Below are 21,020 nucleotides of genomic sequence, written 5' to 3'. Positions count from 1 at the left end.
ATACATTTTGGAGGGAGGAATTGTTGCAGATAACATATTTGACTGTATGATTCCATTTGCGGAGTTAGCTCTCATGAGATGATGAGAAATGCATCTGCATGGAATAGAGCTGTCACTGAAATGAGATCCTGTGGCACGTAGGGCGTTACAGGATTTAGTTCAAACAGTTAACCCAGGATAAATTGTTCATTAAAATCAATCTGCTGTAATTTAAGGTGAATCTGAATGACCAGAAGCATTGTCTTCAATAATTTTTGTACCGCCTTGTTTTCACAACTAATGTGTTTTCTGTATATAAGGAGTTATTTTGTAAAGGAGGCTTTTCACAGGGAGCTGGTCTGTTTGTTTCTAAGAGTTAAAGAAGCAGTTATGATCAAAGGAAAGTATGTTCATGGCATGGCAGAGACTTTAGAGTCTCTGGTGATACAGGAGATTAATTGCAGCAATGATACAGCAACATAGAAAAATGAACAGTGTAAACTAACACTGCCTTACAAAGTTTCTTAAAACTCATAAGAAACTTCTGAGGAGAAACAGTATGAGTGACTATTTCAGACATTTCACACAAGTAAAGAAAGAAGGGAAAGATTACAAGTCATTAACACTCTTTCAATGTCTGAAGCTGCTCTCAGCTAAAGCAAAAGTTAATTGACTGCCAAATTTATTCTTATAGCCTCCAGCACCTTTGGAAGAATGGGAAGAAGGTGCATTGCCAACTCTGGTTATAATGCTTGATAGTAATTGGCTGGAATTTGATGGGAAAGGCAAGACCATCTTTTGGTCCCACCAAAAGATGCACAAAATATGATGGGTGGGGCAGGAAGCGATCCTCTGTTTCTCTGTAGAGAGACCTGCATCGCACTTTGAGCACTTTAGCTGTACTACAAAGGTTGTTTTTAATTCCAGACTGGCAATTAAAACAACCTGACCTTGTTGGAGGATACATATGACTAAATTCTATATAAATCTCTAGTAGCAGGCAGCATTCTATAATGTGCTATTTAAGCACTGTAGCATTAGTTGACTTGGTTGCTTGACAAATCTTCCTGAGAGCTAATGACTTAACTTAGGGCCAGTTCAGAAGCATGTAATTGAGATGAGAATAATGCAGTTAACCACATTTTAAAAATGTATTTCTCATAGGGTTTGTTTGTTTGTTTGTTTGTTTGTTTGTTTGTTTAACATGGGGGTGCTGTCAAACAAATCCCATATTTAAAAGCTGAACTGATGAAGCCTTTGTATGGAGCTGATTGTGATACAATGTGGAATTGAATTAATTGGGTTGAATATTCATACTCGCATTACTTTCCTCCTATTTTCCAAGTGACAATTAGAAAATGTTTAGGAGGGGATATTTACATTGCAACAAGAACATACGGGATAAAACTGGCAGCCTGACTTGAAGCAATTTCTCTTTTCATTTGCCTTTTAGCAGGCCTCAAAGAGCCAAGATGAGATTTTGGGGGAAAGGGAGACAGGTTGAGAAGAAAACACACAGGGAGAAGCTTGCTACCCAGTCAGAGCTGTTGGAGTTGCATTCTGATCAAGATGCACCAGGAAGAGAGATTATTTCAGGTCTACAACATGAAGAAGGTAAGAGAAATGGAACTATTGCATTTTTATGCAGATTTCAGGTAGTAAGAGGTTACATATGAGACACAAAGCAGTGAGGGATTTCATACCAGTTTTGATCTATGCTGTTTAGAGGGAGGGAAATTCTGACACAAGTGCTTGATACAGGGTGACAATCTCTGGGTTATTTGTGGGGCATAGGAATCTCTGGGTTATTTGTGGGGCATAGGAATTCATTCATTTTCCCCCTCCAAAATATAGTCTGGCCCACCACATGGTCTGAGGGACAGTGGACTGGCCCACGGCTGGAAAAGGTTGCTGACCCCTGTTCCATACTGTTTCCAGGGGGAGGGATTCTGACATAGGTGCTCGATACAGAGTGGCTGCAGACAACCCTTTGCCAAATCATAATATACCACCCTGTAAGCTAGTTGTCTCTCTTGTTTTGCCTAGTAGTGAGGAGGAACTTTCCCAGTGGTTGCAAGCACACTGTACAAAGTTACCTCTTGGCAGCTGTATTCAGTATTTGCCCATAATTTGCCTTAGATTTCCTAGAATAATCCTGACAATGCAGTGGGTTGAGAATCCTTTTGGCATGCAGCAGCTCCTTGCACACACGTCAAGGTTCCAGGGGCATAAAGAACCTTTGAACTGGAGCATTGATGCTTGCAATAGATGTCTGAGCTGGAACACCCTACTGCTTGATGTGACATGCATTGCTTTGCACTTTTTAGAACTGACTCCCCCAAGGAGTCCTGAGTTGTCTGGCATCTATCGAAGGGAATGTAAGGAGAACAAAGAGCCGTCTCCCAAGGTGAGGCGAAAGCGCAGCCTGAAAATCAGCAATGTGACAATGGAACCTGCACAGTGGCAGAATGACGCCCTTCAGATCATAACCAGCGTCAGTGACTTGAAAAGCATGGATGAGTTCCTCTTGAAAAAGGTAACTGAACTTTAAAAATGGACAGACCAAGAGTCCTGCATCTCATATCTTTTATAGAGGAAAATTACAAAGGGTAGTTTTGGCATGGCCATTAGCCATTATAGCTATATTATGAAGGCAACTGAATTCCAATTAGGCCACAAAAGCTGGGTGGAATGCACTTATTGCCTGTAACCCTTTTTAGTGCTTTTCATGGAAGCATCTGTCTGGACTTTGGGGGGAACAAGAAGCTAGACTAGATTGATCTGATAGCTGGATTAAGCAGAGCTCTTAAGTTAGAAATAAGTAGAATTGCTTATAAGATGGTCTTTTAATTGTGGGTATCTTACTATTCTATGACAGGTCGCTTCCGCCTCACAGCGGGGGCTGTTGCCCTCTGGCCTCCCAGGCACACTTCCTCCCACTCTAGCATGGGCGGGACAAAGTCCCGTGTCACAGCGAGGTGTCCCGGCCACGTCACAGCACCGAGCACCCAATCAGGAGGCTCGGGGGCGTGGCCGGGACGATTTAAACGCGGCGCGACACCATTTTGTTCCCTTTTGAACTCTGATATTGCAGTGAGGATGCAGGTGCACTGTGCCTCTGTTTCCTCATGGTACAGAAACACACTTCTTGTCAGTGGGGCAGGCACCACCAGTGTTGTGGGGCTGGCGGGCAGGTACCTCTCCGCACCCCATAATAGCATCTCCAAGTGCATTTCTGAATCTTCAGAGGTGTGCAGGCATTCACTTTATATGCAAGAAAGCTCTCAAAGTCTTAATGCTCTCAAAGTCCACGTTTGGCATGGGGCTAAGTCTACTCCTTGCCCCTAGTGAGAACAAGTTTAGCTCCATTTCAGCTATGTCCCAAGTTGTAATTACCATATTTACTCAAATGTAACGCGCACTTTTTTGGCCAAATTACGTCGCGAAAATTAGGGTGCGCATTAGATTTGATGGCGCATTTACATTCGCCAGCAAATAATTTTTTTGTTTAAAGGTTTTGAAAATTCAGATGCGTACAGTGGTACCTCAGGTTACATACGCTTCAGGTTAAATACGCTTCAGGTTACAGACTCCGCTAACCCAGAAATAGTACCTCGGGTTAAGAACTTTGCTTCAGGATGAGAACAGAAATCGTGCTCCGGCGGTGCAGCAGCAGCAGCAGGAGATCCCATTAGCTAAAGTTGTGCTTCAGGTTAAGAACAGTTTCAGGTTAAGAACGAACCTCCGGAACGAATTAAGTACTTAACCCAAGGTACTACTGTATTAGATTCGATGGCACATTCAATTCATGTAAATATGGTAGCTCACACCAGAGCATGATGGAATTAACCTTATCATTCCCTCCACCTCTCAGGTTCTTTTGCTCATTAGCTATTGAAATTTAATGATATGGTTTAACTTTATTCTGTTGTTTCACAGATGAATGATCTTGATAGTGAGGACTGCCAAAAGGATACTCTAGTGGATGTTGTCTTTAAAAAAGCCTTGAAAGAATTCCGACAAAATATCCTCAGTTTCTACTCATCAGCTTTGGCAGTAAGTTTCAGGGTTCCTATGTTATGAAGTGAAGAACTTTAGCTTGTAGGCTCTTGGTTGCTATCAAATTTCAAAACTTTGCAGAATCCTTGAAATATCTCATTATTATTGCATACCAGGGTGACACATTAGCTCTCTTAAAAGGGGGAAGTGAATTAACATCTGACATCTTCTCTAGGTTGACTACAGCTCATGGTTTGTCTAGAGCAGGGGTAGTCAACCTTTTTATACCTACTGCCCACTAATGCATCTTTCTTGATGGCAAGGTTTCCTTACTGCCCACCAGTGCTCAATGGAAGAAGCATTCAGCTTGTGCCATAGAACCCCTACTTGCCTACTGCCTATCTAGAATCCTGAAACGCCCACTAGTGGGCGGTAGGGACCAGGTTGACAACCCCTGGTCTAGAGCAAGAAAACCCATGAATCCAGTTTTGGACATAACACTTAGCCAAATCATGGCTTAGTTCACAGCAGTGTGGCAGCAGCAGGACTAGAGGGAGGAGCAAAGTGGCTGCAATGTTCTGTTCATCTATGTGATAACAATATTAAGAACAAACAAAGCTAATTAAGTTTATTCCTTATAATTTTGCATTTGCACTGTTGCTCTACTGTTGTTGAGCTTTGATTTAAACTGATACTTGCTTTGTACTTGCAATATAAAAATAAATAAATTTGAAATGTTGCAGATCGAACTAAATCCACTTTCACTTCTTTGTTACTTATAGATGGGTGATGGAAACTGCATCCGATACAAAGACCTACATGCCCTCTTTGAACAAATTTTGGAAAAAACTATGCGGCTTGAACAGAGGGACTGGCGTGAATCGCCTGTCGGCGTATGGGTCAATACATTCAAGGTGTTCTTGGACGAATACATGACGGAGTATATGCCTTCAAATTGTACTGCCTTGAAGGTAAACTGATCTGGCACATCCTACCAAATTATTACTCTTACATTGCACTGGAATAAGGATCACATTCTTTATCTGTACCTTAAGAGCCTCCCTCTTGTGACCTTACTGCCTCTTAAAGCTTTGTTTTGTAGAAAGGGCATTTGTTGCTGAGGTCCTGGCACTAATTAGTTTGTTAAATAACAAATGCAGTTTGAAAAGGTTAGCTTGCAGTCATCAACACAAAATTAAGATCATGAAGCATCAGTGTGAGATGAGAAGGTGAAGTGGCAGTTCTGGGAGGAGACGAGGCGTTGTGTACATACCTGGGTAGCAGCAACTGCCAATCCAGAGCTCCCTCAACCTCAGTGCTACCTCGCCTGACCCCACCCAAGTGAGCAGTGACACTACCCCCCAGAAGACTGCAGCTTTACCCACACAAACCACACTCCACTGTTGCAGAGCATAATGCTTTACTGGAGATGGGCATCTCTTTTACATGGTAAAACCTTTGTGCCTGGGGACTGCTCATCTCTAGAAAAGCACATGGAGGAAGATAATTTTTGGAAGCTATTGACTGTATCCTTCACTAGTCCTACACAGAATAGGCCCATTGAAATTAATGAACACAACCAACTTAGGTCCATTAATTTCAGTGGGTCTACTTTGAATAGGACTTAGTTGCGGGGCCAGCCCACCCATGAGGCAAGGTGAGGCAACCGTCTCAGGTAACAGGATCCACAGGGGCAGCAGATCCTATTGCAGATATTTATTCAGGGCTGGCCCACCCATGAGGCAAGGTGAAGTGACTGCCTCAGGTGTCAGGATTTACCAGGGCAACAGAACCCAATGTAGTTCTTCCCTCACCCCTTCTTCCCTGGCAGGGAGGGGGACATCATTTGGGGGTCTTCCTCAGGTGCCAAAATGTATTGGGCCGGCCCTGCTTAGTTGAATACAATCTCATAATTGTTTACCTATGTGCTCACATCTTTTAAATGGCTGCTGTTCTAGAATAGAACCAAGTCTCTTGGACAGAGCTGGAAGCATGGAAAAACATGCAGAGGGCAGTTGTTAGTACTAATGTAGTCAGGGCTGGATTGTTCTTTATTAGTCCCTTTGTTGAGTATCTTTTTAAAGGCACTGGTATCACCATGGCAGCAGGATTCTAGACCCCTCCAACCACCCCAGAGCTAATTGAGCAGTGTCTTAGGAATGCTAGAGTGCTGAAGGTTGGAAGTGAAATGGCAGAGGGATGTACTGGGCAGGGGAGAAGCATTATGTGAGATACCAAATGTCCTTCTGACATTAATTGGGCCCTTGAAAAGTGCTTGTGAAGGATTGAAAGTTACATGAGGAGGCAGAATGAACCGGAGGGGTGACTGGGAGAACAGTTTCTGAACCTGTTAATTTCTGATTTAGCTCCTTCTGTTTCAGGTAACCAAAACAGAAAGAAAAAAGAGAAGGAAGAAGGAAGCAGATGTTGTAAGTTGAAAACTTCCTTCTTTTATTGTTTAGTTTAAATGCACTATTCTGCACCAAGTATTTAGGAAGGTCTGTTCCAGGAGTAGGGAACCTGTGACTCTGCTGATGTTGCTAGACTACAACTTACATCACCCTTGACCATTGGCATTGCTGACTGGGGCTGATGAGGGTTATATGTGAAGGGCACCAGGTTCCTCACCCCTGGTCTATTCCCCCATAATGAACTCAAACACTACAACTACTGGTCCACAAGTTCATTAGATGTTGCTTGTGTGCCTCTTGAATCCTACTGGCTTTTAGTGTCGGAATGCAAGCACGTCATTCTGCTTGGATATAACAGTCAGAGAATGGCTGATAATATTGTATGAGCCAAAGCTGAAGCTAGGAATCACTTAACAGGCCATGGGTCCTGAACAAAAAAGTTACATTCTTGTAGTCATAAAGGAATAAAGTACTTTTATATATTTCAGAAATTAAGCAATCAGCTTTGTAACAGTTGTTCCGCCTATTGAAACAACCCAGAGTTATAGATCAGGAACAGATCTTCACAAAGCATGCTTTTTGGTTAATTTTACAGTGGCTATAAGACAGGTTTCATCAGCTTGGTGCCCTCCAGTGCCAAGTGTTAGGAGTTGTAGTCGATAACATCTGGAGGGTACCAGGTTGGCCAAGGCTTCTGTGGGATAATGTACTAACTGTGTGTGGACACACATTGGTAATCTTAACTGAAATATGTAGAACATTGGGGCTTGCCTTTATGGACAATGGGATTCATAGTTCAGTTTACTTCACTCTGCTTTTGGTGCTTATCCGAGTGACACTCTTCACATTAACTTGGCTGTGGTTGAATTTATAGATCTGCTTGCCCTAACAGCTATTTTTAGAATGAACTACAGACTGCAATTAGTTCACTTTATAATTTGAATCATTAGACTACTGTCCCGCTGTTGAACAACCCAGATCTTGCTCAGCATCATTACTAATGACAAGAAAATTGGGGCTCCCCAGTTGCACAGTCCCTCGTGAACTAAGATATGACAGTGGGAGAATATCAAAATCTCATAAGTCTTAATTATGAGCATCAGGGACTAGGATTCTCTGCCAGTACTCTGCTGAAAACTTTCTAATGGTTGTAACTTTTTGGGACAGCCACAGGGTTGGATGGATTATGAGTCTGATCAAGTAGGACATTTTTATATGTTAAATTATTTGGCACATCACATGCATTCTGGGATATCAGGGAGCCAGCAGGGCCAAGAATGCACTTTTAGCATTCCACCCAAACAGTGAAATAGCAGCTGTCTGAAATGCTTTGGTATAGCTTAGTTTAGCTTTTTAGCAGAAGGGTAAACACTCAAAACTGTTTTCAGCTGTCACTGAATGTCAAACTGAATTTTTCTTGTAGGTAGAAGAACATAATGGTCACATTTTTAAGGCCACTCAGTACAGCATTCCCACTTACTGTGAATTCTGTTCCTCCCTGATATGGATCATGGACAAGGCCTCTGTTTGTAAATGTAAGCATGAAACGTTTACTCTTACTGATCTACTATGCACTCTTCCCATCTGCACTCTTTCCTTCCTTTTTTTAAAATGTCCCCCCCCCCAATCCAAAAAGCATATGGAATATAATAGTGACTATTTGCATGTGAAAGTTTTCACTATTTTCCCTCTTTGAAATAAGTCAGAAAAAGCAGCAGCAAGTTGTAGTGTACAAACAAGCCATATTTATACCAGCCTATTTCCCGATATTAGAATTATACACCCAATTCCTAAAATTCACCCTGCCACTGTCCTCTGCTTACCCCTTCCATGACACAAAGTAGTTCAGGATGGACACAGGTCAGCTCTACAGTTGGTTGCCAACAGTGAACACCAGAAGGTTGCATGTTCTGAAGGCCCTCCAGGTTTTAAATCCTGCATTTGCCTCTTGGTGCTAATGCTGGAGGGAATCAGCAGGTGTGATGGGGTGCTCAACCAATTCCCCCTTTTTAAATGCGTTCCTGTCAGCGTCAGCCACGATACAGCAACATTCGAGTGTATTAATTGTTGTGTTCCTGATTTCAGTATGCAAGCATGCTTGCCACAGAAAGTGCTGCCTGAGGACCACAACCAAGTGCCCCAAAAAGGTAAGGTTTCTTTCATCTTCAGCTTGCAGTGGTTTTCCAACATTCCCTGCTATAACTTGCATTATTGGATAGTGAAGGACCTCAGTTTTAGGTATGGAAAATCCAGATTGCTATGGCAAAGTGAGTCTTCTACTAGGCTCTCATCTTCAACTCTGCAGCATAGGTTCTTTGTCAGCCCCGCTTACCACATGGAGAAAGCTGTTCATATCTTCCTCACAGTATATGGATAATGTAGGACCTGTGTTGCAACTGCCATAACAATATTGATTTTCTAAGGCCCTTACTATAACTTAAGTGGCTTAGTATTGACCATTTGGTTCCACAACACCCACTAATTTTATACTCCTACTTTCCAAATAACTGAGTATTGAATATGAAAATAAGGATAATTAATTTAGTTGCTGGCCTACCTCTAAACTGTTCCTTTTCATTTTTCTGTGTTTAGTTCATTCAGTCAGTGGCTGATGTGACTTTGGGTAATGTATTAGGACGTAGCATGGGCAAAACTGTGATATTTGAGATATCCTTTGAGATATTCTCAGGGTATATGTTTTTGTGAACCAAGGTGGCTAACTCTTTCTGTATGTAACTAGCAGTCTTTTTCTTTTCACTGTGAAGCCTGGAAATACATTTGGGTGTATTTCTTTGAAGCAGTTTCGGTTTACGTTGTCTCTGGTCTGCCCAACCCAACCCCAACCCCAACGCCCCATCCCCCGGATTGTGCATGTGCTGTGTTGTGAATAAACCAGATTTGCACAATTTCTGATAAACTGTAGATGATAGGTCATACACAGGGTACCAATTACTCAAAAATAAATAGGATTTTATTTCTAATAAATAGTACAGCCATCTTAATCTAGCTGTTTTGCTGGGCCTAAATTTGCTGGGCCTGCTGTCAAAAATTTAGCAAACAAGAAAGGAGGGTATTCCATCCAAGTGAAATCTAGATAATGTGAGATTTTTCCCATACTAGAGGCTGTTTGCTGCTTGGATCTTGTGTATTAAATGTTTGAATCCAGAAAAGCAAGCTTAGAAAGAATAATAGTAATGCTGGAACAATTGGCTTGAGATGATTTTGTTATACTGTTGTGGTATCACTGAGGTTTTATCTTCTTTGAGTCAGGGTTTTCCATTTTAAGAATGTTTCAAGTTTTTCAATGGTTACCGAAGATGTAACATGAAATGTGAAAGAAAAGGTTTATTGAAGAATTCAGCCAAATCTCATGACTTCTGTGGCCTTGGGGCCTACCTTGTTATTTGGAAACTTTTTGATTAATACTTCCTGGCAATTTCAGTCTAAAGCACTATTCTTATATCAGGATGGTGCTTCAATTCAGGAATGTATTGTTATGCCGAATTTAGAAAATATTAGTGGATCTCAGACATTCTCTTATCTCCTGGTCACTTCATTTTTAGGAGGGCTGCCTATTTTCCTCCCTTTCAGGGGCAGCCTTGTAGTTTTTTAGTGATGGTTTGCAGTGACTGATCATTCTTATGCCATAATAAAGAGTGCTTACAGGGCTGTCACAGCAAAAGTTAGACCATGCTGTATTCCTAAGGAGAAGAGTCTGTAATACCTCAACCCACTGTTTGACCCATTTTCTTCAGGTGCATTCCTGCATGGAGAGCCTTATCCAGTGAAAATCACTCCCTTTTTTCATGTGTTAATTGTCATGTTGAATGAGAAAAAAGATAACCAAATGCTGGAAGATCCTGGTGTTGTGTCCCCTTTCTCATTCATTCCTTGGGTTGGGAACTCTTTGCACTTATGATCCAAGCTTGCTTTATAGCCCTGCACTTTCCCCCTCAGTCAGAAGCTCTTGTCTAGGTGGAAGTGTGGTCTTAACTGTTGGCTGTGGAGTCGTTAAATGATACAATATAAAAAAAAGCATGTCCAGGTCTTCCAGTAGCCTTTTTGGCTGTGTCACAGCCTAGTCATGTTAATTTCTCAGGCTACTGATGGTTTATTTATCTCTGCACTGAGATTTCCTATTGTTATGCATTCACCTGCAAAGCTGAGGCTTGTGAAATGGGAGTCCTGCACTTCAGCAAACCGAGCAGGAAAGCCTAGAGAGAAGGGCAGAGTCAGGAACAGCCTTGGATGGGGACAGCTTTTCAGAGCGATTTTTTTGACTGCGGCTCCACTATTAGCTCTGAGTTTTCCCTTTGCTGTTAACTGGGACTGTGGTGGTGGTGCTAACACAGTGGTGTGAACCCAGGAGTATAACAAGAACAACATCTATCTAGGAAAAGGTCTTTGTCTCTTTTTCTTATTCATACTATGCAGATTTATAGACTTTTTCACAGTATAAAGCCAATGAAGTAGTGCACAAGATAAAAACAGACTAAACCTAGGTGCCAGGCAAAAAGCTATCCTTTATAACCAGCTCTTTGGCCTTTGACTATCTGTGGGCTTTGAGAAGTGGGTGGGATGTCTTTAATGCAGTGGTTTTCTCCTGAGACTCAGAGTGTTTCCCTATGGGGGTACCACAGAAATAATGTAGTTTGTCAAAGGAGCCGTGGACTCAAAAAGGTTGAAAACCTCTGCTTTAATGTGTTCCCTCCAAGTTTTAATGTCTCTTTCTAGGGTTGGTTGTAAGTCACTTTGAATTGCCTTGGCAATAAAAAGTGACAAACAAATAAATACATAAATAATAATAAAACTGACAAACACAATTTCTAAAAATAATATCAAATTCTAAAAATAATATCAATTCAACTCTAAAAACAATAAAAACCATCTATATATAAACTGTAAAAGCAACAAAAGAATTTCATCAGATAAAGGTTTTAAAACTCCACGACTTTCAATACCTTCTCTCATAGGTTTGAAAATTTTGCAATTGCTGTTTCTAATGCTATGTTCTTCTATCATGCTTGAACCTGTTACCAGGATCCATCCTAATGCATCCTAGGTTCACTGAACTGTGGACAGTATTGATTTGTTGCCTCTTAAAAGACACTGATAACCTCATCTCTGTTCCTCTAGTACGATCCTGAGCTTTCCTCGCGGCAATTTGGGGTTGAACTCTCCCGTCTGACCAGTGAAGAGCGAACAGTGCCATTGGTATTTGAGAAGCTCACCAGCTATATAGAAATGCATGCACTGTACACAGAGGGCATTTACAGGAAATCTGGATCAACCAATAAGATTAAAGAGTTGCGGCAGGGACTGGACACAGGTGAGGAAGCCTTCTAGAAAAGAGGAATCCTCTTCCTCCTGATGACATGCAACACAGATCCACACTGTTTTAGAGCTATAGGCTCAATTTGTACATCACTCCTAATTATGGCTAAGGAAGCTTGACTAGACTTTGGCATAATAGCTGAATTGACAAATAATTTTTGACTATCAGCCAGCAGACCAGAACTGGGAACGTGCTTTGAAGTAAACCATAGTTTGTGCCAGCTTTTGTTCACTCTTTGAATGGATAAACTATAGCTATGGCCATTGTGTCGTCACCAAGGGCTTGTGGATTATAGAATTGGGTGTGCTCAACATAAGGAAGATGAAAGCAGATAAGCAGGTCTTGACAATGCGTTTCTGCATGTTTGCAAGCTTGGAAGCTCAAACATTGGTTTGGACTCTAAAATCATAGTTGGCTGTGATATTTGAAGTTGACTTTTTTGTATTGTATATAAGGGTGACAAAGAGCTCAGTAGTTTCTGACCCATCCCCACAAAGCAAATCCTTGAAAGTATCCTCTATGCTGTGTCCATATGATTTTGTAACCTGTTCTTAGGAAGGAGGTTTTTGTCTGCCTCAACTGTTACGTTAGCATTGAGCTGTTGGCTTGATCACTAAGAGGCAAAATATAATTTCCTTCTTAACAATTTTCTTCCAATCTGCTTGCCTCCCTTCTCTTTTAACTAGATATTGAGAGTGTGAATCTTGATGACTACAACATCCATGTCATTGCCAGTGTGTTCAAACAGTGGCTGCGGGATTTACCTAACCCTCTCATGACATTTGAATTTTATGAAGAATTTCTGCGAGCCATGGGTAAGAAAATGTGTACTTGCAAATAATGACTGCTAACAACCTGCACAAAAAAGAATGCAGTTCTACTTAGAGGAGTTCAACCTCTTTTTAAAATGCTGAACTAAAAAGTTTCATTTCCCATAATTGGATTGTACAGTATTATTTCCTCTCCCAATTGATCATTTTTACAGCTTGCTTTTTTGTCCAAAAGGATATTTCCGTGCAAAAGGTCTGCAAGGTTGTTGTAGTATATTCCACTAGGACTAAACTACAGCAACACATTTTACATGGGGCTGCCTTTAGCTGTTCTGGAGCTTCAAGCTGAAGATAAGCAGAAATAACAGCAGTCACTGTCACCATTATCACTGTATGCCACTTTTCCATAGTTAAACCATCCTCAGAGTGGTTGTTACATAACTACAAAAAAGCAGTCAAAACCAATAAATGAAAACATCACTGTAAGTATACAGTAAAATTAAGCATTCCCCCCCATAACTAACAATAAAGGTACAAAAACATACCAATAATGAAGCATATTCAGAGTTGAATACTGACCCCGACTCAAACTCCTAAACAATACTCTACCACAGAGGTTTTCAACCTTTTTGAGTCTGTGGCTCCTCTGACAGAATACATTATTTCTGTAGTACCCCCATGGGGAAACACTCTGAGTTTCAGGAGCACAATTATACCTGTGAAGCCATCAACCCCTCACCCCCTTTCAGACACCCTCCCTTGTGGAGGCCTCCCTCAGATTCCTCTCCCCTCTCCTCAGGAGCCCTCACCCACTTGCTTGCTTACTCTAAGCACCCCCTGGCCAGCCCTAGAGGCACCATTTGCCTAGGGAGCTTGTAGCCTTTGGGAGGCAGAGACACAAGAGGGCGTCCGAGGGAAGAAAGGAGGGACAGAGGCCCGTGCTGCCTGCAGTACACCTGACCACCATTCAAGGCACCCCAGGGTGCCACGGTGCACTGGTTAAAACCACTGCTAACCCCAATAGTCTCTAGACATTCTGAGCAGCAGGTTTTGCAGGCACAAATATAAGATGGGCCCTGACCCCTTTCACAAGCAACAGCTTTTGTAGCTAGACTCAGTCCTCCCGCCTGGGCTAGTGGAAATAGGCCAGTGAAGCAAGGAGGTGGTCTATGTATGGGTCACTATATGCTAGCTGGGTTCTTTCTTTGCACTGCAGACACAAGTCAAGTGCTGGTTTTTAAGTCCCTGTGCTATGCTATTCCTGTGCCACATTTGGATTGCAAGAGCACTTCCTCTCCTAGGAGGCTCACCAAAACCTGAGCGTTAGGCAGCTTCTGAGACACGTTTCCTGACATTTTGAGGGCTAGAGTGAAGCCAGTGGGTATGAGAATGGGATGTCTAGCAATTGGATCTTAGATTTTAATTTGAAGAGGACTTTGTATTATTGAATTCTAGTGTGTGTTCCAGTGAATTGAATTACATGTGCTTTCTGCAGGTTTGCATGAGAGAAAGGAGGCCATTCGTGGGGTCTATTCAGTGATCAGCCAGCTTTCTGGTACTCATCTGAGTACCTTGGAGCGACTGATCTTCCACCTTGTAAGGTAATGAATGATAGTGGGATTTTTCCCTCTTTCCCTCAATGTATATCAGCATGTAACATATATGTCCCCTATCTTCCTGTAAGCATCCTTGTGGTGGCAGACTGCATGCTCAGAGACTTGTGCATGTATACTGTAGCCATGCAGTGTGGCAAGAAAGCTGCCTTGGATATCAAGTTCTGTGTGTCGTTGACTTGCTTAAAATCACACTGATTATGATCTCCCAATGAGCACTACAATCCAAGTACACACAGCAGCAGCAGCAGCAGCTAGTCAGCTTGTTCTAGGTAATTAGTCACTGTCCTTCAATTCTCAAGCAAAACGTTAGAATTTGAGTCTTTACCCTGTGGTCCTCATGTTAGTGGGAAAATATTGTATTATTCTTATTCTAACACACTTGCAGTGCTGAATGTGGCCAGCACGTCTTATGATGTGCCTAACAGGCCATAGAAATTGGCACCTTTGTATGCCATCAGTGCTGAGGTCATAAATAGAAGAGGTGTGGCAAAATGTAGCACATGAATTGGCCTCTCATGTTTTAAGGAGGAACTTTCCCCACAGTCTTTGAGAATCCTTTCCCATATCGCTTTACATCCCATCCCCAGCATATTTGGTTTTCTTTCTCTTTAACTTGTTTCCAAACTTTGAAATTTCCAACTTTGTGCCTTCTCACAAAAAATGATGGTGTCATATTTTATTGCTATTTAGAATTGCCCTAGAGGAGGAGACAAATCGGATGTCAGCTAATGCCCTGGCAATTGTGTTTGCTCCATGCGTTCTCCGCAGTCCAGATACTACTGACCCTCTTCGGAGTGCTCAGGATGTCTCTAAAACAATCAGGTAAAAAAAGACATGCTGCATTGTAATTTCTGAAGCCTTCTTTATAATGTGCTACACCTCTGTGAGCCTGCCAGCCTTTTTCTGTTGTGCTACTTTGTTTGTGTGGGAAGAGAGGTACCCTCTGAAAGCTGAGAGGGTGGGAAACAATAGATAGTGGATGGGAAAGAATAAGCCTTTTACATAGGAGGGAAATCCTCCAGTGCCTCTTTCTCCGAAGAACTACATAGGGAGATAGTTGCTTTTTACAGTTTTAAGGAATCATGAATAGCCTTGTGAGACACTATCAGCCATTACTCCAACCCCACTCTAATCTTAGACTGATGAGCATGCCTAGTAATAATCATACTTCACACCAAGGAAACAGATGAAGGCCGCTAACCGTACTGGGACTGGGAACAAAGATCCAAGGCTAAATGTGGGCATGTAGAGGTGAATAGCAATTAACACAGTTGCTGTCTGAAAAGGCAACTGAGTGATGGCAATATAGAACTCAGATTTGCAGTTTGATAGGAAGAAGGATCAGAGGTCAAGAGAAAGAACGGCAAGGCAAAATCAACTGTGAAAGAAAGTGAGATCCATCACTTTCCTACCTGCTCAGCTTCAGGCCATCTTTATGCCCCATTTCTATATGTATGTTCAGTCTGGTGTGTATCTTGCTAGTGATAAATTATTAGTAAAAATGGAAACTTGTGAAAACCCTTCCCCTGAATAGACTGAATATGTGCAGTGGGGAGCAATTTTACACTTTCTATCTCCACCCCAATTTATTGTGTTCAGCCAGCAGTCTCAAAGAGACTTCTATGTGTATTTAATTGTACATGATGATGAAAATTTGCATTCTTACCTCCAATGGAGAGAAGGGATGGGTGGGAAGTGACTTTTTTCTCTCCCTATTGCAGTAAGCATCAACACCCTTCTTCTGAAATGCTTCTAATCACACACACACTTGCAGAAATTCCAGGGTTGGTGCTTTTGAGGGGGCAGCCTTAGTACCTGCATACAATACACTGTGAAATTGTGGAGAATGTTTCAGGGGAATCTCTAAAGATGACCCATAGTGAGACTGGCCCTGTCAGTCATGTTGGTGGCAGGCAGGGAGTACTGCTGTGGAAATGAGGTCCCTGAAATGGCAGTCATCAGAATATACTTGGTTCCAGTTTCTCAGTCATAATGTTCAGAACAAGAAAATTTTCAGATCTATCTCCTTCTGTATACATCCTGTAGCTCAGTTTCCCATCTTAACACGTTTTCAAATGTAGCTCAGTTTCCCATCTTAACACGTTTTCTCTTTCAGCTGCATTGAGCTGATTGTTGTAGAGCAAATGGACAAATATCGGGCTCGCCTTAAAGACATCAGTAGCCTCGAGTTCGCAGAGAACAAGGCCAAGAGCCGGCTCTCGATGATCAGGAGGTCTATGGTAAGGAGAAGGAGTGGATGAATTCCTGGCTGACCATCATAACAGGAAGAAATTTATACCAAGACCCGTGGTCTTCCTGTTCCCCAGTCAGCCCACATTTGTTAGTGTAACTTTCCTCTTCAAGCGAGAATTTGGAGATGATAGATTGTGTGTGTGTTTCAATGCCACACTTGTTTAACAGCAGATTTGTTTAATACAGTATCTTGGAGCTGAGAACACATCCATGTCTCTTCCCTCTCTCTCCCCCCCCCCTCTCTCTCCTCTTCCCACTTCCCCAATCTCCTCTTCTTCATGTCTTTCCACACCTTACACATCCTCAAAACCTTTTAACACACAGTTGGGTCTAGCACATAAGCTAAAGTTTGGCTTTATCCTGGATTGAGTCTTCAGAGCTGCAGATGTGTACAAAGCAAAAACTCAGAGAAGGTGGGAGCAGTGTGTCTCTGGCATTATCCCACAAAGACCAACCCATTAGTTCCTTGGTCGGGGTCTGATATTTTTACTTCTCGTGGTTGCCTTGGTGAATTTGGGCCACTTTAGCTTGTGTCTAATTGGCCTTCCTTCGTGAGCAACCCTTCTTAGCATCTGGTTCTCCTTTATCCTACAGTGCTCTCATCTGACACAGAACAGGCTTCCATTTGCTTCCCTCCCACATGCACGTGCCAGTGGGAGTACCTGTGGTGAAGCTGCCATGCATATTTCAGTCCAGCTCATGCTGAGCTCCTTTAAGCAGGTTGCTTCCTCTTGCCTCGCTGCCTTTCTGAAATATGAAAAGCTTGCACACTGTTAGCTGGGCTGCTGAGTTGAAAGGCAGTCTGAAGTGGCCTGTGTTTTCCTCTGTTTGGAGATGAACACATGGCAGGCTTTGTAATGTGTCACATTATCTGCTTATATAATAGGGCTTGGCTAGTCATGTGGCAGGTGACCCAGTTACACTGCTGGAAGCAAGCATGGGCACTCTGAGTCCTCTCAGCATGCTGTATTGAGAACACACAGTCAGCGCTAATCCACCTCTTTTATGCAGCACACAGTGGCTTGTGGTTTACTTATGCTTTCTCACAGTTGCAGCTGAGACCTGGCTTCCGTTTGAAAGCCTAGCGCCTCTTTGAGAAGGGTGATGGCACGTGCACTCTAACCTACTCCTTTCCTTTTCCTATCCTCTCTAATCCAGAAACCTGTACTAATTGCCGTTAGATTTATGAGCATAACCCGCAGTTCGATCCCGGTATGTATCAGAATTGCATTGCACTGACCTTGTGCTGTAACCCTCCACTCATTTCAGTGCTGCTGCATGCTCCATGCCCCAACACACTTCATAACTGTGTGTGTGTGTGTGTGTGTGTGTGTGTGTGTGTGTGTGTTCGTTTGTTCTCCCTTAAACTGTCCTTGGGTTCTTCTGGTAGAAAATAGGTACCAACAGGAAGCACAGATGAGGCCAGTTTTCCACAGGGGTGGCAGGAAAGGACTCTGAATAGTGACTGAGGTTGCAGTGAGCCAAATACCGTATTTTTTGCTCTCTAAGACTCACTTTTCCCCTCCTAAAAAGTAAGGGGAAATGTGTGTGCATCTTATGGAGCGAATGCAGGCTGCGCAGCTATCCCAGAAGCCAGAACAGCAAGAGGGATTGCTGCTTTCACTGTGCAGCAATCCCTCTTGCTGTTCTGGCTTCTGAGATTCAGATTTTTTTTTTCTTGTTTTCCTCCTCCAAAAACTAGGTGCGTCTTGTGGTCTGGTGCGTCTTATAGAGCGAAAAATACGGTACATTGCTTTCTTCCAGCATCTGATCTGCAAGTGGTCTCTAGAGGAGTGTAAAACACCAGCCTGTCTCTGCTACTGATGGAACAGCTTTCCAGTCACAGATTGAGGCTGTACTTCCAGGCAGTTCCAAACAACTAAAGCAGGGATGGGGAACATATGGCCCTCAAAATGTTGTTGGACTCCAACTCCCGTCAGCCCTAGACAGCAGGACCCAGTGGTCAGGGATTACGGAAACTAGTCCAGCAACATCTGGAAGGCGCCACATTGCCTGTCCCTGAACTAAAAGTATATCAGAGTAAAACTAGTTCACTTGGAAAGTTGTATTTGTGATTTGCGACCTTACAATTCCCTTGAGCTGGTTTCCTTACATTTTTATTTTCTGCCTTCTCTACTAACCCTTTATTTTCTTCTAAGTGATTTTTCTCTTCCTTGTCTTGCCCGCTTGATCAGTCCTTTTTTCATTTTAAGATCCTAAGCAACATTTGCTTGGAAGAGGGCAAATTCAAATCCATCCTTCTGAAAAGCTATTTCCCCATCCAACTTTTATTAAACCTAACAACCACCACCACCATAGCTAGAATTCTCAAGAAGAACCAGAAAACAAGAAATCATCCATTACCCTACCAGAGAGGGGCAATGTAGGAGTCTGCTTTCCCCCTCTTCTTGCTAGAAGAAATGCCAATGGTAATTATGAATCTTCCTTGCAAGTAAATGAACATAGGATGTTGCCTTGCACTGTGTCAGATCTGTCTAGCTCAGTATTGTCTCCAGGAACAAACTGCTGCTCTCCAGAGTGTTTCACTTTATCAGAAGTGGGGTACTGCCAGTGTTGGTTCATCTTGACTGGTTTGTTTGCTCTGACCATCAGTGGCTCTGTAGGATCCTAGGCAGGGATCTTTCACAACACCTGTTACTCAGGATGCATTTAACTGAAACGCCTGGGATAGAAGTTGATACCCCTTAGGCATACAAAGCACATGTTCTATCACTGAGATACAGCTCAAATAATTGGATTCAATTGGATAGTAAATATAGGTAAAGGTACAGGGACCCCTGACCATTAGGTCCAGTCGTGACCGACTCTGGGGTTGCGGCACTCATCTCGCTTTATTGGCCTAGCGAGCCGGCATACAGCTTCTGGGTCATGTGGCCAGCATGACTGAGCCGCTTCTGGAGAACCAGAGCAGCACACAGAAACGCCATTTACCTTCCTGCCTGGAGCGGTACCTATTTATCTACTTGCACTTTGACGTGCTTTTGGACTGCTAGGTTCGCAGGAGCAGGGACCGAACAACGGGAGCGCACCCCGTCACGTGGATTCGAACCGCCGACCTTCTGATCGGCAAGTCCTAGGCTCTGTCATTTAACCCACAGCGCCCCCCGCGTCCCATATACTAAATACAGTCCTGTTTAATCTTTTTCAACAACAACAACACCGGTGGGGCATAACCACATTAGAGAATCAAATATATTTGAATTTAGATAAGCATTCAGACATTACTGTGAGTGGAACAACCTGTCCCACACATACAAATTTAACACAGGCCTTTTCTGGAGGAGGTGGAGCTCTGGGGGTGGTAATTCTGAGCAGAGGAGCAGTGAAGATACCTGCCACATCCCTGCCTCAAATCGCTGCTCCCAAACATCTTTTCCTTTGGGATTTCAAACACATCTTTCTGAGAGTGCACATCTACAATTCTTTAGGCAGAAAAGCCGCTGTACAGATTGGAGTACAGATCTGGCAGTCTGAGAGAGGGATTCAATCCCTTCTCCCCACCACTTTTCACAATAAGCTGCTTTTCCCTAAGAAAAACAATTACTGGACATTTTCTGTACCTGCACGTGGGTGTACTGTGCAATTGCCTTCATGCCCTTTCCAAAACCAGCTGGCAGGGTGCTGAAGTAGATGGGACCATTTCATCTGATCCATCAAAAGTTGTTTTTGAGTTTCTATGCAGATTCTCAATAGTGTATAAAAAAAGATCTTTCACGCTCCATTCTCACTTTTGCAGTTTTTCTTCTAGACTTAAATGCAATCTTGCAAGTGTGCAGTTCAAAGACTTGACTTTTAAGAAAGCAAATTGCATCAAATTTGCTTTCAGCGCTTCGTTGGGTCTTCTTGCACAGAGGCGCAACCTTGGGATATTTTCTATTTATCTGGGAGTACGGCACACAGTGTCCGCCTAAGAGGGAAAAGGGAATTCTTTCCTGTTATAAGAACGTCGGCTCCACCCTTTCAGAGGTCCAGGATTGCTTCTCTAGAGCAAGCTTATTCAAGAAGAAAAGAGACAGCACTAAAGGAAATTGTATAAATTGAGATCCAGTTCCATAGGACAGTCTGGAACTGCCTGATCAGAATTTGAATATTTCATGGCACTGTCTTCAGGGATAGCTACCCTCATGCACTTGTTAGTCATGGAATTTCACTACACAATGCAAAATGGAGGATAATCAACTATAGGTGGCTTTATCTCTTGTTCTCAGACTTTCCACATAGAAAAACACAAAGGTTTCTTACAATATTGTGTGGGAAGATTTTATATAGTACAGTATACTATATATAGTATAGCATAATAATATACTATATAGTATAGTAATATATGTAGAAATCCAGATATTCTCTTCTTGCACAGATGCTTTGGCCAACAGACTGAGGTACCTTTGTTGTAAACTACATCTGTAGAATAAAGGAGTGACTTCTGATATCTGCCAAAATTCTGCTCATCATCTATAGTTGAAATGTTGTTTTTTTAAGAACCTCTGAAATAATTTGTGTGTCCTTAAGTGTGTATTTGCTTCCTGTTTTGTCTTTCTCTGCCAGTCACACACAGGTATTGTTTGTTTGCTCGTTATATTGCATACATATAGCAGGGGTGTCAGTAATTTTCAGAGTGGGCTTAAAAGGCCGTGCT

At 42.5% G+C, this 21,020-nt stretch overlaps 1 protein-coding gene across 19 annotated transcripts in view; it reads left to right on the top strand.

Annotated features, from left to right (window-relative positions):
- MYO9A (myosin IXA) overlaps window positions 1–21,020 on the top strand; it is a 177,933-nt gene that overhangs the window by 112,981 nt on the left and 43,932 nt on the right. For 12 of the 19 annotated variants that reach the window (XM_083712364.1, XM_083712363.1, XM_083712350.1 and 9 more), the window contains 13 exons: window positions 1,433–1,593; window positions 2,307–2,515; window positions 3,919–4,035; window positions 4,761–4,949; window positions 6,360–6,407; window positions 7,813–7,924; window positions 8,475–8,536; window positions 11,526–11,718; window positions 12,411–12,539; window positions 13,990–14,095; window positions 14,801–14,932; window positions 16,227–16,350; window positions 17,522–17,575. In XM_083712364.1, coding sequence (XP_083568490.1) covers window positions 1,433–1,593; window positions 2,307–2,515; window positions 3,919–4,035; window positions 4,761–4,949; window positions 6,360–6,407; window positions 7,813–7,924; window positions 8,475–8,536; window positions 11,526–11,718; window positions 12,411–12,539; window positions 13,990–14,095; window positions 14,801–14,932; window positions 16,227–16,350; window positions 17,522–17,575 — 1,636 coding nt within the window. The remainder of the gene's footprint in view (window positions 1–1,432; window positions 1,594–2,306; window positions 2,516–3,918; window positions 4,036–4,760; window positions 4,950–6,359; window positions 6,408–7,812; window positions 7,925–8,474; window positions 8,537–11,525; window positions 11,719–12,410; window positions 12,540–13,989; window positions 14,096–14,800; window positions 14,933–16,226; window positions 16,351–17,521; window positions 17,576–21,020) is intronic. The other 7 variants (XM_083712360.1, XM_083712352.1, XM_083712359.1 and 4 more) reach the window with 3 other exon arrangements.

Source organism: Podarcis gaigeae (genome assembly GCF_964106915.1).
Source record: "Podarcis gaigeae genome assembly, chromosome: 14".
NCBI lineage: Eukaryota > Metazoa > Chordata > Lepidosauria > Squamata > Lacertidae > Podarcis > Podarcis gaigeae.
Note: the sequence above shows the minus strand (reverse complement) of the source record. Positions and strands in the feature narration are given on the sequence as shown.